This window comes from Saimiri boliviensis, chromosome 4 (assembly GCF_048565385.1).
Source record: "Saimiri boliviensis isolate mSaiBol1 chromosome 4, mSaiBol1.pri, whole genome shotgun sequence".
In the NCBI taxonomy this organism is placed as follows: Eukaryota; Metazoa; Chordata; class Mammalia; order Primates; family Cebidae; genus Saimiri; species Saimiri boliviensis.
This window is the reverse complement of record NC_133452.1, coordinates 95277320-95299074: the sequence shown is the minus strand read 5'-3', so window position 1 is coordinate 95299074 and position 21755 is coordinate 95277320. Positions and strand designations below refer to the sequence as shown.

The window sequence follows — 21755 nt, the reverse complement described above, 5'->3', positions numbered from 1 at the left end:
GCATCCTTAGCAAACTAACACAGGAACAGAAAACCAAATACCACATGTTCTCACTTGTAAGTGGAAGCTAAATGATGAGAACACACGGACACATAGAGGGAACAACACACAATGGGGTCTTTTGGAGGGTAGAAGGTAGGAGGTAAGAGAAGATCAAAAAAAATAATCAATGGGTACTAGCCTTAATACTTGGGTGATGAAATAATTGGCATAACACACCTCCACAACACAAGTTTACCTATGTAACAAACCTGCATTTGTACCCCTGAACTTAATTAAAAAAAAAAAAAAGAAGTAGGGTACATGGGTGTATAGGCAGATAAGATAGGTATTTGGAGGGAAGTATTTCAAGTGCAAGGCTTTAGGCTCTATGTGCCACTTGATAACCAACCACACCTTCTAAAAAAGTGGAAACCATGAAGGATTTTCAACTTTTCAATGTAACAGAAGCAGATAATAACTTAAATTAAATATCTCTCTTAAAAAGCAGGCACAAATAAATTCCAGAACCTAGAAAGAACATAAAAGATAAATTTGTTCCCTGGTTTTAGGGAATTCATTTTTCCACTCTCCAAAGCAAAAAGTAAAAAATTAGGAAGAAATATTGGGAAAAATTTAAGTGATATTATTGAGGTTGCCCTGAAATAGAAGGTTAATGGCAAAATGTTTTCTGAGAAAAGATTGATTGCACATTGTACCAAGATTCTGGGTTTTGTAAGAAACACACTTAAATGCAGATTTAAGGGAAAGCAGCCACTGGTGAGTTAATATGAAACTGTAAGAGCCTCTGTCTGGCTGGGTTCTTGCATGATGAGACCTGTCTTATTTGGCTAATATGGTATGAACTCTATAAACAAAAGAGAAAATGTGGTAGGAAGTAGAGATAGCATTGTTAGGAAAACAAAGACTTTGGCCTATTGGAAAAGTATATTTGTGGAGGTGGATTTAATATAAGATGAAGCTTGCACTTAAAGTTAGTAGGGAAAAGATGGATTATCTATAGAAACTGTTGAGCCAACAAGGTGGCCACCTGGAGAAACAAACAAGCAAACAAATAGAACTGGATCTGTAGCATATGCTTAGCTATGAAACAAAGTCCAGATGGATCATAAATTTAAACACACACACAAAAAAACCCACACAATAATTAGACAATAACATGGTATTATTTTATAATCTTGGAATTAAAAAGGCCTTTTACAGTGTTCCAATTAAAACTAAAAGCCATGAAATAAAATATGAGAAATATAATTATATTAATATAAAAAAGTTCTGCAAGCAAAGACCTCAATAAACGAAGCAAATAAACAAAAACCCATAACAGCCAACTGACAAATAAAAGTATGTAATACAAAAGACACACTAACGTATGATGTCAATTTTCCTAATATAGACTGAAAACTTACAAATCAATAAGGAAAGTACAAAAAATTACTCCATACGTACAAAATAAGTAAGTAGACAGAAAAGCTCATAAAAGTCTGAGAATATTCTCAATCTCCTTTATAATGGAAGGTTTTTTTTTTCAGTCAATCAAATTAGCAAAGATTTAAAAAATGGATAGTCTCCTGTTTAGAGTACAGGAAAGTACTATGTCAATGGTTCCTACCATCATTGCTGATAGGATTATAAATTGGCAGCCACTATTAAAGAGTATCTGCCAATAATTGATCAAAACTATAAATGCAAATATCTTTTGACCTTGCAACACTACTCCTAGACATTTATTGAAGATACGCACTTGCATATTTGTGGAACTATTTATATAAGTTTGAGGTTCTTCACTGAAGCACTATTTGTAATAACCAAAGACTGAAAACAACTAAATGATATTTAGAAGAGGACTGGTTAAATAAATTGTAATGCATCATTCAATGAAATACCATGAGCATTTAAAAGAATAAACAGCTTGTAAGCACTGTAAAAAAGCATGCATACTAAGATAACTGTGAGAAAAATTAATTGCAAAATATTGTCTACAGAATGTTATAATTTGTTTTAAAAATGGATAAAAGAGATACACACATATATCTTTGGAAGGAAACAGATAAACTAATAACATTTGTTTTCTTCTGGGAGGGAAACTGAGTAACTGAGGAACAGAGTGAAAGAAAGTATTTTACTGAATACTTTTCTGTAATTTTGAATCCTAAACTATTTGTTTGTATTATTTGTTTAGACTTGTATTAATCAAAAAATAAATTACTCTTTGCTTTGTTCTTGGAAAGGTTTAATTCTGAACTCAAATATTTATTGCAAATGGAATGTGGGTAATTCCACTGGTATTCAATAAAAGTTAGTCATCACTAAGAATAATTACAGCCTCCAATTTGATTAGAGTACCTACAAATTTCAATAAATGTAAACAATGGGAGCCACAGCTTATTTCTATAATCCAGTCTTTGGGAAGCCCAGACAGAAGAGTCACATGAATCCAGATTTCCAGTCCAGCCTGGGCAAAAAAGTGAGATCCCCGTTTCTACAAAAAAATCCAGACTTAGCCAGGCATGGTGGCACATGTCTGTGATCACAGTTATTCAGGAGGCTGAGGCAAGAAGACCCCTTAAGTCCAGGAGGTAGAGGCTGCAGTGAGCCATGTTCATGGCTCTGCACTCCAGTCTGGACAACAGAGCTCTTAAGACTCTGTCTCTAGGAACAAAACAACCCAAAATGAAAAAAGCATTCATTGATTGATTGGGTTTTGAAAGAGAGAATCAAAGAAAAAAGAAAAGAAAGACACTAAGAAAAGAATGCAAACGTGCTTTTAAGAGAGCATCACTATATGCAAAAGTGAACAATGAGCTAGGCCAAAGGTGGCAAAGGAAAAACTGAGGCAAATTAGTTTGAATAATTTGCCTTTATGTGGCACAGTCACCATGAGTAGTAACAGGAGTTTAGGGACACCCAAGCACATAGTCAGACATAACAACATATGTGTGGTATCCTATTCCTTCTGCCTCTACATGCAAATACCTTTCCCTTCTAGAAATGGATGAAGTCTTAAAATGTAGCCCAGGGGAGTGATATTAGAAACTTTGCAAATGATTTTAAAATATATAGTCTAAGAAGGTATCTATTTATGCATAATATTGTGTGATACTATTTTAGGTTCATTGAGACCAATTATTGAATACTGATAAATGTTAAGTTTTTAGATAATAGGTAACAAAAAGTTGTATCTGATTACCAATTGCTGAAACAGAGTCTCCTAGATGGAAATTATTCTGTGCTTAGAATAAGATATTTATGGATGATGCAAAACCTCATAGTCTAAAAAAATGCAAAACTATCCCCAAGAAGACATTATCAGTGCCGAAGTGTGTGTACGTAAAAGGGAACACCAGAGCTTTTCCAGGTGAAACTGTCTGACTAAAGTGAACATCAATTAGAGCTATTAATATAAGGGTTCAACAAATACTCTTTTCATATCAAATATGCTTTTAGAGGAAAGCTGAAAACCTTTCTCCCAAAGGTGGGACTAATGTGGGAATGTCATGTCTGGAGAAGGTCAGAGAAGGAGCAATTTGGGAAATGACGGTTCATGAGTTCCTCGAGTTTCATATGCCTTTTAGTTTCGTGTGTCAAAAAAAAAAAAAAAAAAAAAAAAACTGTTCATTGCTCTTGTTGTGTGAGAGCAATGAGAAAATCGGCTTTGTTCTAAACTCTATGAGAAGAATGACTTACAATAAGTATTCCCTAAGCAAATGTTATCTTTAACTCTTGGCAAAATGATTCCAGTGTTTCAAACCTACAAGTCTCATGCAGTCAAGATACTTCTTTCCAAAGACTAATCACATCAAGAAAACTTCCTTGGTAGATCTAACCTATAGAAAAGAGTTCATTGACAAGTTGGTTGTTTTTCCTTGTTTCCTGGGAATGCAGTCATTTAGGCTGAGGATTAAAGACAGGAGGGAAATACCAAGTGGTAGGATTTCTTTCTACTGCCTTTTGGTAGTTTGGCTAGAGTGGAATAAAAAGGTTTTGTAGGGGAATCTTGTAACTAATAACGTACTGAATTGGCATCCTTTTAAAAGTACATGGGAGGCCGGGTGTGGTGACTCACACCTGTAACCCCAGAACTTTGGGAGGTTGAGGTAGGCAGATCACCTGAGGTCGGGAACTTAAGACCAGCCTGACCAACGTGGAAAAACGCTGTCTCTACTAAAATGCAAAACTAGCCAGGCATGATGTTTCATGCCTGTAATCCCAGCTACTCAGGGAGCTGAGGCAGTAGAATCGCTTGAACCTGGGAGGTGGAGGTTGTGGTGAGCCAAGATCTCACCATTGCCCTCCAACCTGGGCAACAAGAGAGACACTCTGTCTCAAAGAAAAAAGTATAATGGATACTACTGATAATTATTTCAGAGGAGATTAAACCAAGATTTAATGTCCCCCTAATTTTGAGAGATTAAATAGCAGCAGAAGGCTCATCAGGTTTTAAAAATCCTGTACAAGTGGACAAAGGTTTTGGAGCTTGGGCACAAGAAAGTTCAAGAAACTTGTCCAGGATTCCTAGCCAGAAGGGAGGACCAATCTAATGAGAAAAATAGGCTCAAAGATCTTTCTTTCCCTGAGTTTTACTTTAGTTAAATTCAGAAGCAACTCAGCAATGCAACTGTTCATAATATACGCCGCAAAAATAAATCCAAATGGGAAATGTGCCATGGTACTGCAAACCGGAAGATCTGGGTTCTCATCCTTCCTGTACCCAATTGTATAATCCTGCACAGAACAGCTGTTCTCACTTTGATTTTAGTTCTCTCATTTGAGAATAATAATAACTGAAATTTACTGGGCAATGGCTTTATGCTGGGCACTGTGGTAAGTGCTTTGCAAACATTCTGATTTAATCCTTACAACAATCTTATGAGAAAGGCATTGTTTTTTAATACTATCTTATAAATAAGGACGCTTATGCTCAGACAGGTTATGTGTCTTCCCTTATAGCAAGCATAGAAGTGAGTTCAGACACGTTTATTTGACTCCAGAAACCACACTGTTACCTACTATGCTCTAGTGCCTAGACTACTCACTCTTCATTTTCCTGCAGGGCTAAAGTTTTATGATTTTGAGTAAATTTTACTATTAAGCAGCACTATTTTTTAGGATGAAGGAAACTAGGAGACAGAGACTAATTTTTATAAAGTGTCTTTATGAGGGGTCTATTGTGCAAATACTTAATGCATGTGAACATAGTTAATTCTACAGGAAACACAGGGCAGATGTGGTAGATATGGATGCTAGACCATAAAGATTTTATCTTTTCTTTACAGACTATAGAGTTGTTTCTGAGAAGACTCTGCTCAGCTAGAGGTTACATTCTCTAGCATATCCCACTGACATCCTCACAATAAGGAATGGCCATGTGACTAATTCTTATGGAATGTGAATAGTAGTAACTGGGTCATTTCCTTGCTAGAGTGGATAAGAAGCAGTACACTTTCGCCATTATGCCTTTCCTCATCTGTGAGCTAAATAAATAGGAGTCTAAGACTCAGGCAGAGTAAACTATGGACAGAAGAACTCTGGGTCCCTGGGTCTTTGAAAGAGACACTGACAATAAGAAAGTCCCCTGATAATGAACATTCACATCAGACCGTGATGAGTGAGAAATTAGCTTCTATTATGTTAAGCCACAGGAATTTGAGGAACTGTTATAACAGCTGGCATTATCCTCGTCATTATAGATATTATGGTCTTTATTTATTAATTAGGGAAATAAAGCTCAGTAACCAGTCCAGAGTTAGACCATACTCGAAAAATGATATTATTCTGAGGGTAAGAGGTGTTGGGAGAAATACCAGGTAAAGGGTTAATAGATTTTGCAAGTGGTGCAAAACAACTAATTTACATGAGTTAGGATGTCCAGGATGGGGTTTGAGAGTACATATTTTGAAATGAAAGATGAGAGCAGCAGTTACTAAGGATTTAAGCTGAGAAAGAGTGATGGAGATCATACACAATATTTGGAAGTGGTTCAGTTTCTTCTGCTGATACATATTTATATTGTCAATTGTCCTATACTGTTTAAATACACACACACGCACGCACACACACACACACACACACACACAGAGAGAGAGAGAGAGAGAGAGAGAGAGAGAGAGAGAGAGAGAGAATTTAATCTCCTATCATAACAAATTTCAGCTCAAGGTATTTATATTTAAGAACTTAAATAAGCTGTACTTTCAGAATTCTGAATGTTGCCTGAGAGTGTTACAAGAGCTTTTACAAATATAGCAAAACTGTCCCAAGAAAGCAACCCACTCAGGCAGGCAGAATTTTCTTCTGGCAATATTCTGCAATGTCAGCCATCTTGGAAAATCGTAGGTAGGAAGGGAGTGATAGGCAGGAATAAAGAGATTATTGACTTCTTGTATTTATTTGAATAATGACCAGCTCTGAAAACATTCTTCTGAAGTAAAATATGGAGGAGGCATCCACAGAAGTTGCCAATTCAAAAGTAATAAACATATAACAAGGGTGTTAAAACTAGAATTGCAATATTGGTCAAATTCCTTGAATGTTTTCTAGAGAGAATAATTTCCACTCTAGAAGAAAATTATTTCTACTCTTTGAGTGTAAAATTATTCCAATGTCTCGTCAAGAAGATCACTTAAGCAAATCTAAGCCACTGTATTTTTCAGAGACTGACATCTTTCCGATATTATAGATACTAAAATGGATAAGAGCAACGTAATTGACAAAAGAAAATGAAAAGAAGAGGTTTGTAATAAAGCAGGGTACAAGGAGTTATACCTAACTATTACCTACAGATTTAAACCACTAGGATGAAGACATATGGTTAAAAAAGAAGTTAAATGTGGTATTGCTTTTGTGGGACTCAATTCAAATATTTCTGTCTCATTCAAAATTAAATATATCTATGTTATGTAGACCTCCCAAAATCTCCACTCTAAATATCTGCCTTATTAAAATGTTCACTTTTCAAACAACTTTATCAGGTGAAAAAACATTCAGTCAGTCTCCAGTTCTTCATCCCATTAGTTAGTAGATACAATAATAGCTGTAACAGAAGAGTTGTGAATTATTGGAATATACTATAAATTTGCATCAAATAATCTTGTTTTATACATCCTTAAGATGATCTCTAAAAATAATGACTCTAATATGTGAATTTAAAAACAATGCTAGGAGCTATTCATATAGTGACTCCATTTAAAAGGAATATAGAAAAAATGATATTAAAATGATTTTTTAAAGTGAAAACAAAAGGTATGCATGGACCTGTTATGTCAGTAACAAGTGTTGTTTTTGAAAAACAAATATTCGTTTGTTAATCTGAATCCCCATCATAAGGCACCTTATTGTTCATTGACTGGATCTTTACAAAGATTACATCATCTCTGTGTGGAAAGCCTGCCAGGGTTCCCACACACTATTCTTTCATTGGTGTTCTATAAAAATATCAACAATGGCAAAGCTGTATTTAAATCTTCCCCAGAAAGAGTCACAGTCAAGCTCTGCAAAGTTGTAGAAGTTTAACCTTCATGAGATTTATTTATAAGTCTGTTCCATGAGAAATAAAATCAATTAGATGTTTTTTTCTCCTGTGCTCAGTGTTGTACCAAAATGGGTGGATATGATTAAACCCCATTAATGTATTGGGTCATCAGGATGTTTGAGAAACTATTCATTTGGTCATGACTAAACTACTCCATAACAATTTCAAGCAACAGTTTTAAGAGATAGTTAAGAAAAGCTAAGTTACTAATTATTGGCAAGTAAAATGCATGTATAAGTTAATGTAGAAAATCTAGAAGATAAAGGAGAGATTTCAGTTTCAAAATGTTGGAAAAAATAGTAGTATTCTTTCCCACAAGACCATAGAAAGGTCATATAAGAAAGCCAATGGACTATTTTAGATACTAAAAATCTAGTTTTAGAATTTTTGAAAAGTGTCTAAAAAGTTTCTGGCTCTTGCAAAAATATTTGATTGAGGGGGAAAAACATTACTCAAAGACATGGTCAATTCCAGAACTTATAAACATGAAATGGTAAGCGTGATGAAATTCACACAGAAGTAAAACTGTACAGATGGAATTAACATTAGACCCGTGTCGGATCAAGTTGCCAGAATTGCTGATAAACATCAATGATTTCAAAGTCCTAGGAGGTTTAATGAATCAGAGTTGAGTCACTATTATTCCTTATACATCTAATATTGTCTGCAGGGTTTCAGGGGCCATGACCTAGTTCAGAACACCGCATCTTGCTGGCTGAAAAGGAGTCATCAGCTATTACCATCAACCCAACTGAAATGTGGGGATAAAAATATGAAAGAGTCATCAACAATGAAGTCACTCTTCTTGTCAGCTCAGGGTTACAGTGAAGCCTATTTCAGTTTAGATATAATGTCCTTGCTCGTCAAAGATTAGGTTCTCCTCATATCCCAACGTAACTTGAAATTTTTGAAACTGTAGGTCATGATTCATGCCTTGACAGTGAGTTGTGAAATAAATTTAGTAGGTTTACAATGAACATTAAAACAGAATACAAAATATGGCATAAAATAAAAATGTCAAAGAATATTGCACATAGTAATAAAACATTAAAAATTGTGTGTGTGTGTGTGTGTGTGTGTGTGTGTGTGTGTGTGTGTGTACGAAAGCGGGATGGAGGGTTTGAGGATCATACTACCTTAGGAGTGAAGGGATGCAAAACGTCCCTTTGACACTAAATCTCTTTTTTTATAGTTTCATCAATGTACCTGAAATTCATTAGTAAAATATTTATTTCTCTACATCATGATGATATTGGGGATTTCAAAAGCACATAATTAAGATAAGATGGTCCTCAAAAGAATAAAATCTTGTTTTATTAGCCAAGGCTGACAGCTATCTGTGAGCAAAGGCCACAGTAATAGAGTACATTAGGCACTTTTGTGATGGAAGGGGTATGCTGAAAGAGTAGGACGACAAGACTCCAGAGATCATCCTAGGATTCCACATATTTTACTTGCACCCTTGCTGCTAGTACAGATTTATGATTTCCACACAGAATATTCCAGTACTCTTGGCTACCATCAAAATCAACAAGAATTGTGATCATACTTTTTGTGGCTCTTCATTTGTACTGACCAGTATATGCTGTGTCTTTTTTAGGACTGACAGAGAGCATAGAGAAAAGTTTTTACTGGAATCTTTAATCTTCATGCCAGTTAGAAATTTTATGAGAATTTATAAAGAATCATCCTGGATAGTGAAAAGGAGTCCAAGAAACATTTAAATCAATGATATTTAAACATCATTATATACCAGAATCACTGGAGGAGTTTTAAAAACTTTTTTTTTTTTTTTTTGAGACGGAGTTTTGCTCTTGGTACCCAGGCTGGAGTGCAATGGTGCGATCTCGGCTCACCGCAACCTCCGCCTCCTGGGTTCAGGCAATTCTCCTGCCTCAGCCTCCTGAGTAGCTGGGATTACAGGCACGCGCCACCACGCCCAGCTAATTTTCTGTATTTTTAGTAGAGACGGGGTTTCACCATGTTGACCAGGATGGTCTCCATCTCTCGACCTCGTGATCCACCCGCCTCAGCCTACCAAAGTGCTGGGATTACAGGCTTGAGCCACCGCGCCCGGCCTTAAAAACTTTTGATGCCTAAGCCATACCCCAGGATTGAGTTTTAGCTGATTTGGGGATGAGATTCGGAAGCTTTTAAAGAAACCTTTTCAGTTGACTCTACTGTGAAGTTGGGTTTGGGAACTACTCAAGTCCTACCATCCATATGATTCTTGAATCCCTTCTGTTTTCCTGAGCAAGTGTTTTGTTATAATTTTAAACAACTATAACTATAATTTTACCCACATTTTTACTTAAAATGAGCAGCAATCTGTCTCCCTTTGGAAATAACCCATTAATCATTTTTTTTTCTACTTTATTCTTTCCCAATGTGTGTGATTGATAGGTTAAAGCCATCTACCATATGCCAGCCTTTAGTACCAGCACACACAGGCAAACACAGCCCAAGATCATAATAGTAACACAGTAAATGTCAGTTGTCAATAATATTACTGTTGTGGTTGTTATTATCATGACTACTATCAGGGAACACAGCAAAGATGGCTATCGAGAGCAAAATCACCAAAGCAATTCTGCCAAGACAAATGTCAAGGGCACACTACTTCTCAATGTTGTACAGTAAATGCTACATATTGACAATCTGAAAAAAATTATAGATGTTTGGTTTTGTCTTTCACTCACTACTTCCTACAGTAACGTACAGACAAATAAGGATTGCAAGAAGCATCACAGGTGCGTTCAAGGTTAGGCTTGGCAAAAGGCCCTTGCCTTTTATATTTAAAACAATAGTATTCTGTGTGATGGAAGAACTTTCCTTTGATATTCAGAAGTTTCCCTATGATGTTAAAAAAAAAAAAGCTTTCAATAATACTTCTCCTTAAAAGAAGATTGAATAAGTATATGTAAAGTTTAGATCTTAATAAGATTTAAAAAAAGAGAAAAAGTAAGTTGGGGAGAAAAGAAAACAACTTCTGGGAATATATTTATTTCCACGTCTCTCTCTGTACTACTGGTTAATCTACACCTCTCTCTGAATGAGTTGAGCTTTTCCACCCATACAGCCATGAAACTTCAGCATGTCTTAAGAGAGGTCTACTAGGATTCATACAATATGCCTTCAGTCTCAGTATCATGTCTAGACTCCTGTGAACTCTTCATAAAGGATGTTTCTCCTATAGGTCATGTTGTACTGAATTATAATGAGTTAAGTTAGATTTACTTAAACTCTAAAATAAACAATAATACAAATAATAAGAGCCTTGCCAATTTCATGTTGCTGTTATTTAGAGGATATTTGGAGAAGTATCCAAACCTTCCATTGTCTTCTTTTCTAATACCACCAAGATTAGTAAATTAAGTATTATTTTATGAATTATCTAAATCTTATTTTAAGTCTAATTTAATCATCATTGTCAAGATAATTTAGGAAATTTACCTTAACTGTTAACTGACTTGCTTAATGGTACAGACAAAAATAAAACAGCATAATCTAAGAAACCTGAGTTTCAAAGAATTGCCAACTTTTCCAGCATTATTTTGCCAAACTGAAAAGTCATACCTTCGACCAAAGAAGTGAGGAGAGTGACATTAGCTGCTTTCCGTCTTCCTGCTGGCAAGTTTAAGCCAAGCCTATCCAACTTCTCTCTCAGACAGCGGCCCCCATTCTTCGATTTTGCTCTGTATAAAAACAAACAAAAACTAGGTTTTGAAATTTCACATTCTGATGAAAATTATGAGATGACTTGACCCACACGGGGAATACAATATCAGATGGAAGAAATGAGGACTAAGGGTAGAGGGTATGGTGTTAGTAAACAGACATTCTGTGCCAGAAAACAGCGTTGTCTTACCTTCTCAAAATGCCTCCCAAGAGTGAAGCATTGAGGCACTCAGGTGGTGAGAGGCGCCTCTTTACCTCAGCAATGGTCACCTTGTATTTGGAAGTAGAACTGAGAAGGGACAAACGGCCAGGGACAGAGCAAAATAAATCTGTAGGGTTGACCACACAGGTCCCACCTTGGAGGGAAAAAAGTATATAACATATTAGTGACAGTGAAAGAAGCTAACTGCATGAGAGGCAGTAAACATCAAGAGACTATTCTGGATTTGGGAATATATGCTAACAGTTGTACTTATATATAACCCAGATCATTTCGGAGAGTTGTTCTAAATGTTCTTTCAAATACTACTCGGGAAGTTGTCTCTCCAATGTTTGAAAAAATGTCAGTGAGTGTACAATTGTAATTTTAGGAAACATTGGCATCCTCTGGAGTGTAGATTGATTCACCAGTGTTAATTTCGGCAGCATCCACACTAAGAAACACTTCAATTAATTAAAAACCTGAATTTCAATAGTTAACTCCACAAAGTCTAGGTATTACTTATACAGGGTTGTGTGTTTGTGAACACACAGATGCACGATGTACACAATGGATGAAAATGTTTTATCCACCATTATTGTCCTTTCCAACGTGTTTGAAAACTGCCATCTTTTTCTCATCCATCTGTCAAGTAAAGGCACCACAGTCACTCAATCCCAAGCACTGCTGAAAACCAGTTACTCATTGCCAGAAATTTCCAACCCATACAGTTGATAATACCTCTATTAAATGCCAGCCTTCAATATCAGCACACAAAGGCAAACAGCACAAGACCTAGAACATAGTAATAGTAATACTTACTAAATGTTTCCTGATAATATTCTTGTAATTGTCATCGTCATTATTACTATTAGGGAACAAGACAAATTGTCAGTAGCAAAATCACTAAGGCAATACACTGTATTGCCATGCTGGAGTTCCTGGAACAGAAGTTTTCTGTCTCCAAGCTCCAGAAAGACCCTCGAGCTTCAGTCTCCTCCAGGAATAGTTTATATTCTCTATCCTAAGGCAGTCAACAATTATTGAAGCAGACTTGAGGATCCAGTGGTGATCATGTCTGAGAAGAGTTTCCCACTTTCCAACTCCTCCCCCACTGTAAGACTTTGGGGCCAATGTCCACCCTGCTAGCATGCTGATTATCTGGTTCCGGGATTCAAAACTGCCTCATGCACTGGGCGATCTGAAGGCAGAATTTTTAAGGGTCAGAGGCAAATTCAAAGTTGGCTTTTTTGATCATGCATTTTATTTCTTCAGTTAGGGGAAATCTTATGACCCATCTCCAGAAAAGGGTGAAGTTCTATGAGGAAAAAAAGAGGTTTAAAAAAGTAGACAGGAGAAGAAATATGGGCAGAAGAGTGTTGTCCAAAATATTTTGACTTTTTAACTTGTTAGAAGTGCGAAATCTCAGGCCCAACTCCAAACTTTCTGAGTCAGAATCTGCATTTTAATGAGATCCCTAGATGATTCACTTGCTCATTAAAGTTTGAGAAGCACTGAACTAGGACTTACCACTTTCCTCCCAGGCATCTCCCACCTTCCTTTACTAACCAGCACATATAGAATGTTACATTGGTGGTAGAAATTCTGGCAATCAGATTCTGTTATGTTTTCTGGGGTGGGTTGCAAAGGACCCTGGTAGGACATTTAAAAAGGCAAAAAGATCCCAAACCTGAGGAGACAGAAAAGGCTAACCTTGCCCCACTCTTAAAATGTTTCTACCCCTGTACCTTTTGGAATTCTTCCTGACTGTCTTTTGAACACCCATGTTTCGCCTGAAAGTGCTAGAGACCAGGATATTTCTCCCTCAGCATTCCAAAGCTGAATGCTTGAAACTCCTTCTCCAAACAACAACAAACAAAAACCAGGAGAGTAAACAGTGGGAACATCAGGATAGCCAACCATCTTCAGGCTAGAATTTGGGTCCTGTGCACTCTGCTAAAATCTCCATGCCAGCGCCTGAAAACTTGTCTCCACTTAGAAATCGGAGAGTTCATAATCTCAATTGTCAAACTAAAATCCATTTTTTGCCATCAAACTTGTAGCCAGTACAGTGGTAAACCATGTAGACACCTGCTTTAGGAGCTACAAACAAATTCTCCTGTACTTCCCCTCTTCATATTCTTAGTAAGTTTAAAGCCCAAATCCAATGACAATAATAAAAACATTCCCCTAGATTCCTGGGGGACCTGAGATTACCATTTCACTTTTTTTTTTAATGGTTTCACTCTGTACTTACAGATGCAAAATACATTCCAAAAATAAATTCTTAAATGATTTCTTAAAATTTGAGATGAACAGGAAAGCAAGGTAGGTATTAATGAATCTGTGTTTTAGAGTCATACTGTGATAATCATGATTCTGATTATTTTAGGAATTAGGTAGGTCTAAAGCAAATATAGTGAACAAACAGAAATCAATGTCTGTATGCAAGATTCGCATAGCACTCTTTTAAAAATGGGCCTCTACTCACAGTCACTATGAACCATAAGCAAATTTATATTCTCACATAAACTCTCCTCTCTTCTTGCACACTTGTCAGTATACAAATGAGGACAGGGAATCTCACCCAGTTGCCAGTTAGCCTCAAGTTTATGGTGAGTGAGAGAACAGAGCATTTGAGAATATGTATGAATTATTTTCCTGGATACTAAGGGGAGGGAATAACACAATTTTAGAACTTTCCTATCTTTACAAATCTTCAGTGGATTAAAAACCTAATTTAGGGAGATGTAGATGATTATCACTTTTTAAAAGAAGTTGTTAGATCAGACTCTCCCCAACTGGAAGACATTGGCAAAGCAAACCCCATGTGCTAAAAGCCAGCTGCTCCAAGGGAAGCCACTGAGTCTGCTATCTACCCACATGCTAATTCCCTGGACCCAGAGTATCCCTCTCCTACATCTAGGTTGGGCTTCTGGCTTATGCTCAAGTAGGCATTTATTAGGTAAGTTACACAAGCTGCATATTAAGAGTATTCTGTATGCACACATAAATTGCCTGAAGGATTTATTTTGTATTCAGGATTAGCCATCAACTCTAGAGTCTTTTATTTTTTATGTCACAGCATCTTTAAAGGGAATTTCTGCTGCTTTGATAGTTGGCATTGCTGCAGCCTTGGGGAACTCTCTAGTCCTGGCTAAAGATGTGGCAACTTGTAGAGTTTACAGCAACATGGGGAACCTAATATCTTTCTTCTCAGTGATTTATTCTTGAGGCAAGTGGAAAAAAGTAATAGGTCAATATCACCAGGGTTTTGCCTTTAGATTGAAGGTACTGAGGGAGTGAGACTTCTTTAAGGGAATCCAGACTATGGATGATAATGATGAGATCTCAAAGAAGAATGTTATGAAACATTGGCCCACACCAAGCCATTTACAGTAGTCATCTCCAGTGTTACTAGTTGAACTTCCTCACGGTGCTTATGTGGCATGTTAGTTTTTATTGAAATTATGTGATAAACATTCTAGATTCAGCATCCCAGTTAGGAATGTCTTGGTACTACTGCCAGTGTATTCATGCAGAACTTCTCTTTTCCAGAGTTTATCTCTTTTCCATATACAGTGCACAGAAACAATACTTTCATAAAGTTCACTGTTTTTAAATTTGGAATTTGGAGATAGGGCTTTCTATTTTCAGCGATGCTGCAAATTCTAATGGGTAGCTATGGTAACACTGGTAAGAAATCAGAAACTATCTATTCAAGGTCCCTTGCCTAGGACATGGCTTTCATAAAAGGAATAATTTTGCCATAGCTACAGGAAGAAGTCAGCCAGAGACTTCTGGCTCAGGTGTGATAAAACGGCACAAAATACATGAATGCAGATCCTCCAGCTGGCATATCTTGCTCAATCTTACTCGGCTTGAAGAAGCATGGGGTGGCTCTACCTCTGCAGAGCTGGGGACATCTGGGCCAGTGTCGGCAGACAGAGTGTGGGGCGTGGAAAGAGTACTGGGCTACAAGTAAGAACTTGGCCAACTAGCGACCCATGCAACTTTGAGAGAATGACTCTGGGTCTCAGTCTGTTCTGTCCATCTGAACAATGAAGACGCTCACACCTGCTCTACTTATCTCCCCAGCTTGTAAACAGGTGCAACTGGATATGGATTCACGAGCGCTTAGCAACCTAATTATAGGCCACCCAACCCCGCCATTTTTTTTTTTTTTTTTTTTTTTTTAAACAACTACCACCTTGTAGGGTGTGAGCTGGGAAGTAGGACAAGACACCACCGGCCCAGCCCCCTTCCCGCCCCGCCACCGTCAGTGCTGCAATTGGATAGGAAAGCCAAGCCCCGGCGCCTGGGTGAGCTTTTTCTCTTCTCATTCCAGGCTATTAGGGTAGAGGAAACAGCGGCGGCTGTCTCCAAGGAGCCGCGGCTCCCTGGAGCCTCTAAATCTGCCTCTGAGCCACACGCGCGGCCTCCGCGCCTCCCCCTTCTCAGAACGCACCCGGCTGTGGCGAGAGACCCCGCGCGATCTCCAGGTGCGATCAATACTTCCTAGCGGGCTTCCGGGCGCTGGGCCGGTGCGCGCATCCTCTCCAAAGCCACAGCGCCGCCCCACTCGTCGCAGCGTCGGTGTTGACATAATTAGACCAAATCTTGAGAGCAAAATAAATGTTCTGTTCGCCTTACAGCCAAACAGATGTTTACAATTCAAATGAAAGAAATACAAACGGCAGGGATTTTTCTTCTCCCCTTCTTCATCTCCAGTGATCGCTCGTTTTTTCTGACACATTAAAAATGTGTAAGCTATTACAAGAATTTCCTGTCCCTGTTTGTTCTGCGGTTGCATTTCTGCGAGGTGCGCGTGTGAGTTGGGGGAGGGGGGTAGAATTATTCTCGGCTGCTTCCCCTCTAGCCTCTCACCCTTCCTAAACCTTCTCTCTCATGTTACCCCACCCACATGGCAGTAGATATTAATTGTAATCAAACAGCAAAGGATGCGGACTTAATTGCAATCAAGTAGGCCTTTGATAACGTGTCAGCAGCGAATTGTGCTGTTTGGGGGAAGGATATAGCATTACAGGTATATAGTTGGATTACTAGGGCCGAATGAGCTTCTCCTTTTGTAGATTCTAGACAGAACAAAAGAAAGAGAGGTCTGCGTGAAGAGACTGGCTGGTTTAATGTGGTGGTGGGTGTGTAACGGTGTGTATTGGGGTGTATGTATATGGGGGAGAAATTAATCCCGATTTCCCAATGCAGAAAGTGTGTTGGCTTTTGTTGATTTTTCAAAGCAGTTGAAGAAATTAGAGAAAAGGCTGTAGGCTGTGGGAGAGCCACCTCTTCCCCTCTACAACCCTCAACCCTCAAAAAAGATTTCCAACAAAGCATGCCTCTGGATGCTTTGGTACACGTTTTAGATTTTATATAAAGGAGATTGAATTTCAAACCTGCAGAATCTGCACTGGGGACTAAGGAGGCAGGCGAGGCTTGAGGTGTATCTCTGGCTCTATCTTACCCACAACGGATGAACCCTAGAGATGCGTTCTGGCTTGCTAGAGCAGAGATTCCAGGTAGTCCATCTGGAATCCCAAGACTACTGACAAAGGAAGAGCAAGGCTTCCCACCGTCCTACAATTGTACGCCTTCGGGAGCTGCTGAAAGAGCCAACGACTTGCTCCAACCCCGATTCCAAGTCTCTGGGCCTTCTTGAAACCCAGAGAAGCAGAGGAAAGAGCGTCCTCCCGCCAAGCAGCCTGCTGCTGGCCTTGAGGCCGGATAAAGGGAAAAGCGGTCAGGTCTTTCTACACTGTTATTGGCAGACTGGGCAATTGAAGCTAAGGCTCCATTTCAAGGAAGCATTTTTTTTTTTTAAAGAAATTAAATCAGATTTGACAATATTTGTACCGCAGCGTAAATGCCTTCGCCTTGGCGTACCAGTCACCTCTAAGCGATCTGACAAACTTCAACTCTCTTAAAACGTGCAGAGTTCAGATCATATTAATTCCCCAAAAATGTTTTGATTCAAAGTAGTTTGTATTTTGTGTAGCCACGGGCAATCGGGAAAGCGCTCCTGCCTGCTCGTGGCCGGGTCCGCTCCCTCTTCGCGTGGCCCAGAGGCTACGGCAGTATTTAAGCTTCTGAAATTAGCCTGGGGCTGCAAGGCAGAATGATCACAAAGCGAAACAAGGGCGCTTCCCCTCTTCACTTTTTTCATTTTTTTTCTCTCCCACCCCCCGCCCCCTTTTTTTAGTTGCCATCCCGATTTCACAAAAGAGACCAGGGCCAAAATGTCACTTTCCACCCACGTAAAGAAAAGCTAGGTCTTCTCATCTAGCCCACTTCTGAGGTCCACAGCCCACTACCCAGCTGAACCCCCACCCTGCGATTCCAATATGGATTCATTCATTATGAGCTTCATCATCACCATCGTCATCAACACTGTTCACTTATTATTAAACACCCAGAGCACGAAATGAAAGGGACCGGTGCCTGACAAAAGGGAGGGGGCCATAAGGAAGCCTCAGAAGATTCAGGAGGAAAAAAAGAGTGGATTTTTCTTTCTTTTTTTTTTTAATGATTAAAAACACAGACGACTCCTGTAAATAGAAGCCTCATTTCTTCAAGAGATGCCTTTTGAAACCCGGTATCTGAATATTCAACGAAGGCAAAGCTCCACTCTGTACGTACAACATTAATATGATCTCTGCAGAATTTGCTACTCAGTAATATTAACATATCAAAGCCTATGCCCGAGGCGAAAGAAGCTATCGATACTCGAGCACAGGGTAAAGTAAAGATTATTGGTTCTGATGGTTGGAGTGGCGGAGCTGCGGGCAAAATCGCGCACACCATTAACCGAGAGTGAGCGCGCAGGGAGCTGCGCCTCCGAGGCGGTGGCAAATATTTTATCTAGGTGGTAATTACCTCGCTGCTGTCCCCTCTTCTACGCCTTCTTTGGCTATCAGGCCTTCATTACAGACTAAAATAATGTAATTGCCACTTAACAAAGTGAGTCAGGGCAACGCTATTTTGTTCTTTACAAGTTGAAGTCGCCAAATGTAAAGAACGAGTGAGCACGCCCAAGCCCTCCACGCCACTGCAAACCAGGACAATATCCCTGATTAGCTCATGTAAAGTACATAGACACCTATATTTCTTCAAGAACACCATTTGGGATCTTTGAAAGTGGAACCTCCCGTAGTACATTCTAGAAATCATTAGAAATGTAAATTAATCCGGGAACTTAGCAGAAGAGAGAAAATGGTGAAAAGTTGCGCTTTTCAAGAAATCATGTTTCATGTGCCGAGTCATCTGTAAAGCATAAACTGGAAAAAAAAAATTCTTATCTAAGCTGTTAGACAATGTCGGGTCATATGAGGTATGGCAGTATAGCAGAGTACTTGAGTTAATGTCTTCCTGACTTTTGATGAACACTAGTCTGAGCTGTAGATATTAGGGATCCTGTATACTACCATGACAATTGAGAAAATAAACTTCTTTAGGGTTTTGTAAAAGGGAGTTCTGAGATGAGGGTCTGGGCAGGCTGCAGCAAAATATACACTATTTTGGGAGTACACTTCCTTGCTATCCACTTTTAAATTGTCATGAACATTGATTGTTTCGTGTAAAGCAGACACTTACAGACACACACTCTCCTTTCCAAGGCTCAACTAGGTTAACTGACCTTTCTCTAAGACACGTGGAAATGGAATAAACTCAGCAGCTAAAATCTGAATTCCTGCGAAGCAGGGTTTAATCAAATAAGACAGACATAAACCCCAAGTTACATTCCCTGTCTCTTTGGAGCTTCACTGTTCTCAAATGACATAAATATTTGGTTTCAAGTAGAGATTCAACAACGATTTTAAGGTGAAACTAATAGGGACTGATATTTACAAGAATAATAAAGCATAACGTAAGGAAGACCATTTCTGTGGCTCTGATAAAGTACCTAACATCTTGGAGATACCTAAGAGCTTTGGCCATTCTTGGGAATTGGGTGAGGGGGTTAGAGTGTTCCCTAAATCTCTCTCCGGAAATTTAATTGATTCCAAAGCGGCTTCCTCTTCAGCTCCCGTCCTCACCCTCAAGTAATTCCACCCTCTGTCCGGTATTTTATGCTCAGATGCAGTTTCGAGGCATTTGAGAAGTTGATCTTGGTAGGAGTCTGGAACTGAATGCGAAGCTGCAGTAGCAAGAGGCCGACTGTGGGAGAAGCGGGCTCCCGTCCCTAATTAGTGGCGCTGTCCTTCAGCACCACCGACGTCTCTATGCGTCCTGAGTGCTCTTTGCTCGACCTTTAGTTTTTTTACCCGTCCCAACAGACCCCGATCAGCACATCTCACCTGGCCTCCTTTTCACCGTGCAGGGTTTTTTTTTTCCCTCCACCAACAGAGTGTATTCAGTATTCATTAGTCTTGGGCCTATTTTGTGCCATTTCAATATGTCTGAGTACCAACCAGGGTGGCTGGTAAACTTAGTATTTCTAATTTAAAAAATGTTTGTGGAGCTGTACCACTAATGTGTGTGTGTGTGTGTGTGTGTGTGTGTGTGTGTGTGTGTGTATTTTAATCTCCATTGGGTGAAACAAGAGTTGAGCAGCCCTTTTAAATTTTATGTAAACTCCCAGCATCCACTAGAACAAAAGCCAAGTTCCAAAAGGAAAGCAACCTTTGTTTTCTTTACCCACTAGGTTAAATAGAATTTACATTGGACATTGGAATATAAAATCTTGAGTTTAAACCTGAAAGAATCAACTTATTTTTACCAGCACATTTCTTTACCCAGAAAAGCAAATCTTTCAAGAAGCTTTGGAAGGGATGGAGAGGGATTGAAGGACACTTATTTGGTCCCATCAGAAGTGACTTAGTTTTTAGTGTTCTGTTACTGCAGACAACTGTGGCCCTGGAGCAGGAATTAATCTTGGTGAATAGGGCACATCTTATTAATTCGTATGAAGTTGGGATAACAGCTGGTCCCTCTTGCCTTGTGTGCTGCTCGGGTTACTCAGCTTGCTAGGAAAATAAACTTCAGAGGCTTTGGGTACAGTTAAGCAGGGGAAGCTAGCAAAATCTGCACTGCCTTAAGGCCCTGAGAATGTCATAGTTCAAAACCTTTTATCAAAATGGAACATCTGAAATGCAGCCCAAGCTGAAAGCAACAGCTTTCTTCTCTCCTCTTGCCTTCCCCCACCTTCCAATTCCATGGGTAACTCTGGATTCAGATGTTTTCCTCAACAGATGGGAACAAGAAAGCTTTATCCAGTACAGTTAACACCACCTCCTCCTCACACTCTCCCTTAAAGAAAGAAATGTTCTGGACACTTAGAAAAATAAGGCCAGCTACAATATTGGTGTTTCATTAGCCTCCCCTAAAGCCTCAATGATCTAGCCTTTCACAGAATCCCTCGAAGCCTCAAGCTAACACCATCACCTCAAACACTCAGGCTGTGGCTGGCACATTTAGGGCTAAAAAGACCAGAAATTCTGCTTGAGGATGTGGTATTAGTGTTGGGGGAAGGGAGTGTGAGAAGCTTTTCTTTCTTTCTCTTTTTTCTTTCCTTCTGCCTCTAACTTTGGTTCTGTCACTGCTCTGTGAGGAGCAACAAATATCTCCTATCACAAGGCTTCTGGGCACAGCCTGGGTTCAAATCTTAATGGAAGAAAGAAGGCTTTTAAACGTGGATATCCCAGTGTTGGATTAGAATAATTGACTAAGAGTAATTGTTTTCTTAATCATCAGAAAAGGAATCTGAGCACCACCAGATCTTCTAAACAAAGTAACAAATAAGAGAAGAATGTCTAGGGTTAACATGTTGTTACTTACCTCTTCTTATCACTCCACCTTGGCCATTGAGAACAAGCCCACACTGGGTGTCCACAGAGCCCTTAATAAAAGAAACAGAAATAAAATTACTCAAATGGACACTGATATGTATGACCATGTAGGTAAAGTCTTTTTGACTAGCCCATTCCTAAACTCTCTCAGTAGACATTTAAAAGCAACCATTGAGCTGAAATACATTTTTTAAAAATTTCAAAAACATCCACAATCTGAAAGTTGTATAAATCTTAAGGTATGCATTTTACATCACCATACAATATTACACTTCAAAGTGCCCGGGAGCCTTTCATCTTGGCACAAGAGAATGAGAAGCCCTTTGAGTCCCCATCAAGGCACACAACATATATACAAACAGTGTACACTCAGCACTTTCTGAGTAGGGCAAATTACACCTTCAGTGTCAAGTCTGGGGCTGTGGGTTTCCTGGGGACGCAGAGGAGCTATTTCATATGCAGGATTCAGGATGTCTTATGGAGGTTCTGTTTTACTCCAAATGTAGGAACATCCTATAGTGCTACCCAAAATGGGCCTTATGAAGGAAAA

The 21755-nt window shown here is 38.9% G+C and overlaps 1 protein-coding gene across 1 annotated transcript in view; it reads right to left on the bottom strand.

Annotated features, from left to right (window-relative positions):
- TFAP2D (transcription factor AP-2 delta) overlaps positions 1–21755 on the bottom strand; it is a 58304-nt gene that overhangs the window by 31451 nt on the left and 5098 nt on the right. Inside the window, exons 3-5 of the mRNA XM_003923108.2 lie at positions 21195–21255; positions 11394–11559; positions 11102–11220 (exon numbers count right to left, since the gene is read on the bottom strand). Coding sequence (XP_003923157.1) covers positions 11102–11220; positions 11394–11559; positions 21195–21255 — 346 coding nt within the window. The remainder of the gene's footprint in view (positions 1–11101; positions 11221–11393; positions 11560–21194; positions 21256–21755) is intronic.